Below are 10,692 nucleotides of genomic sequence, written 5' to 3' on the forward strand. Positions count from 1 at the left end.
ATGCAATTCGCATCTGTCCATCTGATTGCATTTCACCAAATGTGATTATGTGACACTGAGTGAAATTGAATGAAACATATTGAAATTGAGTGAAACTGAATGAGTGAAATCCATATTACATTTAATTCATATCATCTAAACATTGAGATGCCCTAGAGGTCGAAGAACTTGGTATTTCACTCGGAGGTCTTGATGTATTTGGTACAGGGTGATGACAATTCAAACAATTATGTAGAGCAACCGGATGGTCTTCTATTTTGACTTCTGGGTCATCCAGCTGATCGAGTTCCAATTAAAGGGGGAAGTACTTTCACAGAGTTGTCACATATCTTCCATTCGGATTGGTGTCCAACTGGATATATAGACTCGGCATAAGCCAATTTCAATGTATAATTTTTGTAGTAATTATCGACCCACTGATATGCATTCGTTAACCGAAACTTAGATGCAACTCTACACACGTGTCTATATGGGAATCCAAATAGTTGCCATTTCCTATATGTGCATGTTCTTGATTCTAAATCAACAATTCCACCCTTATTTCGATCGCGAATCTCAAAATGTATGATTGTCGATTCCACAAAATGAGCAAGTAACTGCCTTGTGTATATGCCTAATCATCTTTACTTCAGCCCATTCTATCAAGTGGGATGTTCGTTCTACTGAAAAAGAAATACATCATGTTAAACCATGAGGTTAAATATCCCATAAATAATAACGACATTGTTATATTTGTAACATGTGATGTGTCTCTTATAAAACCATTTTTGAAGGGTTGCTCTTATGTATTCCATCATCATTGTGATAGGTAAACGTCTACCATCAACCATGACTGCATTGAATCATTCAGCTATATTTGTAGTCATTATGTTGTAATAGCGAGTAGAAAAGTGTGTATGTGACCATTTTTTATTACAGTTTCTTCTAAATATGTCGTGCAACGGGCATATATTTCACGTAGTTTTGAGAATGCCTATTCAAAATCGGAGATGTGATCAACTTTAGCATCTCGCTAATACTGCTTTATTATCTTCTTAATAAACCAAAATTTGGTCTTCACATTCATTTTGAGATGTTGACAACAACATCCATGTATTGCATTTGGAAATACCAAATTCACAGCATGATCAATACTCTTGTGTCTGTCTCATTATGGCAAAGTTGTCAACATCACCAATACATTCTCTTAGCTTGGCCATAAACCAGATCCATGTTTCATTTGATTCATTCGGTCCAATCCCAAAAGCAATGGGATAAATATGATCATTACCATCTTTGCAAACCAAAATGTACAATGTACTCGGATATTTACCTTTTAAGAATGCTCCGTCAACACATATAACAGGCCTTATATATTCTTTAAAAGCTCTAAGAGACGGACCCATAGCCATGAAGAAATACTTAAAATGATCATCCTCATCGGTTTCAATATGAGTTACCATTCTTGGATTAGTACTCTTCAATGTCTCACCGTAGTTCAGTAACAACATGTACGACTCTTCCGGGGTACCACATTGAGATTCTAACGCCCAACTTCTTGCTCTCCAAGCTTGCATGTAATAGAGGTTAATTGTATGTTCTTTCCCAAAATCGAAAATAATGTCCTTTGGTCGATAAACTCTATCATCTTGATCAAACTTATTTGCTAGTGGTGTGCCTGCAACATGTTTCCCTGCTTGCCTGTGATGTGGTAGAATTTGATCTCTAGGACAAGTGTGTTGGTCCATGAATCCATTCTTTGAAGTCTGAACATATCAGAATTATGATGATAGCTCTAGCCCGCCACTTACATACATCATCATGTCTATATTTAACTTCAACCAAGGACTTGTTTGATTTATAGACCTTCCATTCACATTTCTCTTGAATTGCATGTCTCCCTAGTATATCTTGCAATTCTCTTTTGTTTATGAATATATCATGCACCTTTAAACTAATCACCCATGTTGACAGTTTAGATACAATAGAAACCACAGGTGCATCATGGACTTCTGGAAGCCACCGAAATGGATCAGTCCTTCTTCATTTTCTGTCTTCGTCATCTGCCTCATAGATACTTGATGGGACATGGTCATCTTGTGTATTTGTTGCAGTACCAACTTTATCATTTGGTTGTGTCTCAGGTACAAATGTATCTCTAGCATCATCGTGCTTGGCGTTATAAAGACCCCATACATCTTCATGTGTCATTTGATAAATAATTGTATCACTACTCTCAAAGTCCAACATATGATTTGGGCATGCATTGTCTTGTAGAATATTACTTGTCTCAACATTCTCTTCCTTACAACCTCATCAAATTTGTGCATCTATTGTGCAGCGTATCAATTCAACATATAGTGGCATCACATGGGTCGGATTCATCAAGCAATGGCGTATGAAGCGTCGTACACCATTGCGATCTACGATAGATACTTTGTTTGGACTATCTTTTGTTTGCATGGACATTCGTAAATTATATAAAACTGAATCAACACCTACACATATATAAATTCTCTCTTTTAACTTCTTCAATTTATTTATTTTTTTGAAACCCGAAGCAACTTCGATTCACCACCAACATATATCATGGTACTTGCAACTTTTTTCCATTGGTCATTCCAAGAGACCAAACAAATAAAAATATATGTAGACATACTATACTAAAAAGTGCAAAATACATTGTCAAATACCTAAAAGAATCATGTCATAAACATAGAAAATGTAGTTTGAAACTGAGTAAAACTAATTGAAATTCTCTTTCACATTATGCTTTTATGATCGCATATGCGGATATGTGCTTCACATTTTATCATCTGTATCGCCTATTTTATAAATGCGATGAGAAATCCTATATGCACATATGTAGAAGTTATCGTATTTTTGTTCGATGTTCGCATTTTGCGATTTGCGAACATCGAACCCTAGATCTGTATACTATTATATGCGTAAAAACTTTGAGTATAACAGTTCTAATATTTCAATTGTTGAACGTGATTTGGAGACAAATGTTGAAGCTTGTAAGTGATTCGGAGCCAAAAGTTAGAGCTTGAAAGTGATTTGGAGATGAAATGAAATTGATTATTGAAAGTGTTTATTATATACTAAGATATTTTTGGAAAACACGTAATGAAAAAGTCTATTTTGGTACCATATATAGGAATGACTATAAATATGTAAATGAGACGCTTCTAAGTTCTAATTTTATAAATTACCCCAAATTTTCTCACTTGTTTTAAAAAAAACACATTCTTTTGCTAATTTCCACAATTATCTAATGATAAACCGTTCTTTAAACCCAACGCTCCCAAATCCCTACCAAAGTAATAAACGTAAAATAGAACTCATCTTTCTTCTGTAGTTCTTCTTCTTCTTCTTCTTCAACCGTTTTCCAGTCACTTTGCTGATTATATTTTGATCAAGTTCCCGACATGCCCCTCCCAAAACCTCAAATTCACCATTCGACCATTCCCCTTCCATCTTCCACAGATGTCCTTCTAGCAGACAAAGCCCTAACCCTCCTCAGACGCCATCCTTACCACCTGAATAGTCTCGCTTCCGATTTTACCCCTGAAGCTGCTTCCTGTTTACTCCTCAAATCTCAAGATGACAAAACCCTAATCTCAAAGCTAATCAACTGGGCAAAGTCCCATCCATTCTTCAACCCTCCCTGTAAGTGCCTTGCCCTTCACATTTTGACTAAATTTAAGCTCTTTAAAACTGCACAGACTCTTGCCCAGGACTTGGCTGTCGAGACACCCGATGATTCTGGCACTTTCGTCTTTCAGTGCCTTAAAGATTCATATCATATGTGTGATTCCAGCTCTGCGGTTTTTGATTTAGTGGTAAAATCCTATTCCCATTTGAATTTTACTGATAAGGCTTTATATATTGTTAATTTAGCTAAACTCGATGGCTTTATGCCTGGTGTTTTATCCTATAATGCCATTATTGATTCCTTAATTAGGTGCAAAAAACCAATTAGATTAGCTGAGCAAGTGTACAAAGAAATGATAGCTAGTGGTATTTCTTTAAATGTGTTTAGTTACAATATTTTCATTAGGGGATTCTGCGGGGCTGGAAATTTGGATATGGGTTTAAAGTTTTTCAAGGAAATGGAGAAAAATGGGTGTTTGCCTAATGTGGTTACGTATAATACTGTACTTGATGGATATTGTAAGTTGAAGAGAGTTGATGAAGCATTTGTTTTGTTGAAATCTATGGCGTTGAGAGGTTTGGAGCCTAATGTGATCACATATAATGTGGTAATCAATGGGCTTTGTAGAGAAGGAAGGATGAAGGAGTCGAGCGAGATTCTGGCAGAAATGAATCGGAAGGGTTATGTTCCTGATGAAGTGACTTATAATACACTTGTTAATGGATATTGCAAGGAGGGTAATTTTCACGAAGCACTTGTTTTACATTCAGATATGGTGAGAAATGGATTAACCCCCAATGTTATGACATATACTTCATTAATAAATGGCATGTGTAAGGCTGGAAATATGAATCGAGCCGTGCAGTTTTTTGATCAGATGCATGTTAGAGGACTTCGTCCAAATGCAAGGACATACACAACATTAATCAATGGGTTTGCACAAAAGGGATTCTTGGATGAGGCTTACCGGGTTTTGAATGAAATGACCACTAGTGGTTTCTTACCTTCACTTGTGACTTACAATGCGCTTATTAACGGACACTGTGTTTTGGGGAGGATGGAAGAGGCCATAGGGTTGTTACAAGACATGGTGGGCAAGGGGTTATCCCCTGATGTTTATAGTTACAGTACAATCATTTCAGGATTTTCTCGTAACCAAGAGTTGGACAAGGCATTTCGAATGAAGGCAGAGATGGTTGAGAAGGGCATTTCTCCAGACTTGGTTACTTATTCAACACTTATCCAAGGTCTCTGTGAACAGGGAAGAGTAACCGAAGCTTGTGAGATGTTCCAAGAGATGTTGAATCTGAGGCTGCATCCCGATGAATTTATTTATACAACTTTGATAAATGCTTACTGTAAAGGAGGAGATTTGGTTAAGGCTCTTCAGTTGCATGATGAAATGATACAGAAAGGCCACCTGCCTGATGCTGTTACTTACAGTGTGCTGATTAACGGACTTAATAAACAGGCTCGAACAAAGAAAGCAAAGCGGCTTCTTCTTAAGTTGTTTTACGATGAATCTATCCCGTCTGATATAACGTATAGTACACTAATAGAGAATAGCTGTAACATTGAATTTAAGGGTGTGCTAGCTCTTATGAAGGGGTTTTGCATGAAAGGTTTGATGGATGAAGCGGATAGAGTTTTCGAATCAGTTATTAAGAAAAACCACAATCCCAATGAAGACGTGTACAATGTTATTATACATGGTCATTGTAGAGGTGGAAACGTTCAGAAGGCATATGGCCTGTACAAGGAAATGGTTCGCCAGGGTTTTGTGCCTCATACTTTGACTATTCTTGCTCTGGTAAAAGCACTTTTTACAGAAGGTATGAATGAGAAGCTAAATGAGGTGATAGGAAACATATTGAGAAGCTGCAAGCTTAGTGATGCTGAGATTTCCAAAGTTCAAGTTGAAATAAACCAGAAAGAAGGGAACATGGATGGGGTTTTTAGGGTGCTTACCGAAATGGCGAAGGACGGGATCATTCCAAGTGGGAATTCTGGAAATGCTAGAGGATAATCTATTTCATGGATTTTTTAATTATTTTGTCAATATTTACTTAGCATATTGGTTACAGCAGAGGATGTGTTTAGAAGGGCTGAAATTGCATGGTTTCACTTGTTGAAGATTCAAGCACTCACTGCTAATGCTCCATATTGCTTCTCATATCTTCCTGTGATTTAGATGTTGATGAGTTTCTCATCGTTACGGAATTACCACATTTACCTTTCCTGGCCAACTGTTAAAACGAACTGTAATATATTTTGGCAACTGCACAGGCTTCTTTCTGCATCTGTGGTTGATAATATCTTCATGAATATTGAGACTTCCAAGACATACATATGAATGCTCAAGCATGTCTCAGGCCTCCGAGCAAAGTCATTCAGTTCCATCAGCCTTCATTAATGAAGAACAACTTCTGCATCATTAAGATTGTTTAAACAGCGTGTTTTCCATCACTAAACGGCTATTGAACACTTATGCAATTATGCCCCTTCATGTTAAGTATGGAGTTACTTGTAAGCTCATAATTCATTTGCAAAATGCCTATATTAATGTGCTCATTATTATTTTGTAATAGTTCAAAATTATTTTAGCAAATAAATTAAGGCTCAATTTGCCAATTCTTTTTGAGGGTTGTACTTAAAGTCCAACAACGTGATCAAAGAAAAAAACCAACATGATATAGCAACTATGGAAAAAGCTAGAGAAAGAAGATTTTTCTTTATTTATGCCTATAAATGTGAGTTCATTCCTATCTTGGTTTACATGAAACGTTCATTTTTCTCAAGTTCTCTTCCTTTTATGTTTTCTGAATATTGTATTTACTATTTTCTGTTTAGACTGAGGAATTAGGAATTCTCGATGAAAATGAAATTGCTGCACATAATTTCCCACCAGGGGCCGAATCAGGGAAAATTGGGTCAGCTTCGATTTTAGGCAGCTAGTCGGCTGATTTATTGAACACTGATTTCTTTGCAATGCCCACATTTTCATTCCAGTAACTACATTTTATGAAAATCAAAGTTCAGCCAATGTACTAAAAGAACAGAGACTTAACCTGAATGCAAAGAAGTTGCCCCAGCCGCTTAAATGCACAATTCATAAAAATATTGATTTTGTTCACGTTGAAAAAAAATAAAAAAAAAATTAACTTGTTTCCATTAGCAAAAGTGTCTCTAAAGCTAGGAGCTCTTTCAGCTAAAATTTAGACGGCAAAAGATTAAAGAGTTGTACAAAGAAATCCAGAATCTCCATTGACAATGAATCGTCCTATCTTTTTCCTGAAAACTCATTAACCACTCACCATTCATTATGTCTACTTCCAAAAACTGTAACCCATTGAAGATGCTCCAGGCAACACCAAATGGATAACACGGCAAGCAATTAGAAGATCACAATTCTCATATTATCAACACAGTACAGTTGATGAATCTGATTGCGAGAAGAGTACGAAGAGCAGCTACCGTATTCTTGTGCAGCACATTTGGAGAGCAGTACCTGCTCAACTGCAATATCCTTAAATTGAGTAACTATGCCCCGTCAAACTCCTGTATAATTACTAAATAAATGCCCAAGGATCATATTCACTGAATTACTTTCAATCATCCTTTCTATGCTTGGCTACATTCTAAGTCTTGGAAACAGATCAAAATCAGAATTGCAAGTTGCAACAGACCTTGTTGAAAATGGTTTGAAAACATCCAAATGTGATGAAAGGAAATGCATGGCAATAAAAAATACAAAAACTGAGAGTGATTGGAATATGGCTTCTTCCCAACAAGATAACAGAAGTTTGTAAAATGCAAATACATATCACCACAAAATGAAGATATGGCAGAAACTCCGGAATACAGCTAACACCATTAATTATTGACTTCAAAAGTGCAATAATCTTTACATACGCCTCGAACGTGAAACATCCTTTAGGTTCAAGTGGTTTATGATAATGCACCAATGCACCCTGAGACGAGATAATTAACAAATATTGCAAGAAAAAGGACATAAGATCGACTTTGACACTTTGAAACAGCAACAAAATGGCAATTAAGGCAACCCCATGAAGAGCACATATGAAGAATTCACATACTCATTTTAGGGAAAACAAAAATGCGCAACCAAAAGCACAACAAAGAGTTACCATAAACAGAACAAATATTAATATTGGTGCAGGACTCGGAATTATACAAGGGTTAGTACACAAAACTTCTCCCAAATGAAGGAAACACTTTATTCTTCTTGGTGCTCCAAAGACTGATATGCTCTCTTTAGAAGTTAAAAGCTTGAAACTGTGAATTCAAATTTAGCGCAGTCAACCAATAGCTCAAAAAAATATACAACAGAAATGACAAATTCATTAATGCATCTATTTAAAGAAACAGCTAGCACATTATAATCCGATTACCACCCTTCGATTCAGGATTCTATCTGATTAGAAAATCACATTCCAAGTTAGCTCCTCATCAAGTACAACCCATCAATTACATGTGAACTATACTAGTGCAAATCTCTGTCACACTCCTACAACAGGTCAACCAAAAAAAAATTGCAAAAAAGAAACTGACAAATAATCTACCGAAGTTAGAGTAGCTATAGATTTTATCCCTACACAGAAATTGATGCTAGATCCCCTCTTGAAACATGTATCTATCTTGAGGAAAGCCTTTGGTGCAAATCATCAGCTAATGCCTGCCTCAAGCCATCTCCAAAATAATGAAAAGACTTCTCACTCTCAAGCATCACTGGTGGACGCCCATTCTCATCTGGTTCCTTCCAGATCTCCGGCTCAGGTTCCCTTGCAACCTGGCATAGATTATGCAACACACAACATGCAACAATTGTCTGTGGGACATGATTAAGACCCACATTCAAATCCTGCAAGATCTTCCACCTTCCTTTCAACAACCCAATAGCCTCCACCACAACAGACCTCCCCTTCATCAGCATTCCATCAAACAAGTTCTGTGCCGGAGTTCCTGTCCCATTCGGTGAAAAGGGTGCCATCAAGAATGACAACAAAGGGTAACACCAATCCCCTACTATATAAGGTCTAACATGGTGACCCCTAACATTAATTACCTTCTCCCACACAACATCACCTGAAACAAGCCTATTGTACAACAAACTCTCTCTGAAATGCGTAGCATCATCAGTACTACCAGGTGCTTTAACACACACATCCCAAAACACCTTCTTGTGATCAGCCACTACTTGCAACAAAACCGAAGGATACCCATATTGGCATTTATACAAATTCACCCCACTTTGATCAGTGGGCAATCTATGGACTTTAATTGGACTACCATCTATAGCTCCACACATGTTAGGTAAAGAAGTAATCTCTTCAAAAGCTTGAGTAGTCTCTATCAACCTACGTCTACTAATAGGAATCTTAATAAACTCAGGATAAAGCTTAGTAGCCAACAAACGAGTTACCATATTAGTGATCTTTGAAATCAAGTAAGGCTCAAGAGAGTACCGAGTAGCAATTGTCTTGGCAGAAAATCCATGAGCAAGCCGCGAGAGCACCATAGCCACAGCATAATCAGACGGAAGAGACAGATTGGAAGCAGTTATATGGGGCTTCAGTTTGTCAACAACAGTAGTGAAAACAGGGTAGGAAAGGCCGTAAAGAGACCTCCATTGAGCGTCACGAAGAGGGGCTTCGAGAGACCAGATGTGTTCGGTGGAGAGAGCGCGGAAGGCAGCGACGGAGTAAGCGGCGTTGTCAGGAGGAGCTGAATTGTCGGTGGGAGGTTCATCGGAGGGATTGGTAGTGTTAGTAGTGGTGTTGGGATTGTGGTTTCGGGGTTTGGAGGAAGCTAGGAAGGAGAGAAGAGAAGCTAGGGTGAAGAAGAGGAGAGGAGCGGCGGAGGAAGAGGTGAGAAGAGATGAAGGGGAAGGAGAAGAAAGAGAAGGAGAGGAAACAGATGAAGATGAGGGAGAAGAAAGAAGGGAAGTTGTTGGGTCTAAAGTATTGTGAAGGTGGAGAAGATTTGATAGCATTAACAAGAATGATTCATCCATGAATTTGGTTGGGTTTTAGGGTTTTGCAGGTCGGGGAATTAGGTCAGAGAAAGAACAGATCTTTATTTGTAGGAGATAGAAAGGAAATGAGGGAAAGCTTGAACCTTGAGCTAAAGCTCACTGGGTTCTCTTCTCTTCTTTCTCTTCTAAACTCTGAATTCTCCTCCTCTTCTCAAAGCCTAGCCTAACAGAAATTAAGCATATACAGTAAAACCTCTATGACTTAATAATGTTGGGAACATCGAATTTTATTAATTTAGAGAGTTATTAATTAATTAATAAATTATTAATTATTAATTTATAAGGTGATTTTAAATTTTTTTTAAATAAAGTTTAAATTACTAATTTAAATAATTTTTTTTTGTCTAAAATCAATGAACAAATAAGATTAAATGTGCATTATATAAGTTAATTGAACTGAAGTTCATTGTATTTATGTTAAAAATATTCAATATATATTATAGTTAATGAATTACTATATAAATTTATATGGAATGTTGTTTCAAATCATACCAAAAATAGACTTTTTATGAATCTGTCACAACGAATTTAGAGGAAGCAACCACTAAAGACATTCATGACCTTGAAGGAACGATTGGTCAGCTTGGTTATCGCAATCCAATGGATGTCAATCAAATATTGGATTATCCAAGTGAAAATAATAAATGCTCAAGTTTAGAAGAAATTGTGTCGAGCGTTAAGCAAAATTCAATTGAGGATGAAGCTGGGGATGTTCGGTACCTTTGAAACCAGTCACAAGAAAGGAAGCAATTATAGCACTCTTTACAATTTTTTGTTACAATTTGACAAGGATACACCGGAACTTTTGAATGCACTGAGAATAGTTAGAGATGAAATTAAACTAGATTTAAATTTCAAGAAAAAACAAAATACTATAGATTCATATTTTTACTAAATTATCCTAAGTATGTATATCTATATATATTTCGCATATGTATTTGAGAAATTATTAATTTATAGAGGTAATAATACAATGTATTTATAAAGGGTTGTTCCAGAA

General features: G+C 36.7%; 2 protein-coding genes across 2 annotated transcripts; one reads left to right on the plus strand and one right to left on the minus strand.

Moving 5' to 3' along the window:
* The first annotated feature begins 3,232 nt into the window (after positions 1-3,232).
* LOC136209212 (pentatricopeptide repeat-containing protein At5g39710) lies at positions 3,233-6,275 on the plus strand. Its single transcript, XM_066000621.1, has one exon. The coding sequence runs from the start codon at positions 3,411-3,413 to the stop codon at positions 5,661-5,663; it is 2,253 nt and encodes a 750-aa protein (XP_065856693.1). The 5' UTR covers positions 3,233-3,410; the 3' UTR covers positions 5,664-6,275.
* Positions 6,276-7,977: 1,702 nt separating this feature from the next.
* On the minus strand, positions 7,978-9,857 carry LOC136209391 (protein ALP1-like). Its single transcript, XM_066000842.1, has one exon. It carries the CDS (start codon positions 9,669-9,671, stop codon positions 8,292-8,294), a length of 1,380 nt encoding a protein of 459 aa, XP_065856914.1. The 5' UTR covers positions 9,672-9,857; the 3' UTR covers positions 7,978-8,291.
* Positions 9,858-10,692: the final 835 nt, after the last annotated feature.

This window comes from Euphorbia lathyris, chromosome 10, assembly GCF_963576675.1.
Source record: "Euphorbia lathyris chromosome 10, ddEupLath1.1, whole genome shotgun sequence".
NCBI classification, from domain to species: domain Eukaryota; kingdom Viridiplantae; phylum Streptophyta; class Magnoliopsida; order Malpighiales; family Euphorbiaceae; genus Euphorbia; species Euphorbia lathyris.

Excerpts from the sequence above, each read along its gene's own strand:
- LOC136209212 (XM_066000621.1), top strand. The coding sequence starts at position 3,411 with ATGCCCCTCCCAAAACCTCAAATTCACCATTCGACCATTCCCCTTCCA.
- LOC136209391 (XM_066000842.1), bottom strand. The coding sequence starts at position 9,671 with ATGGATGAATCATTCTTGTTAATGCTATCAAATCTTCTCCACCTTCAC.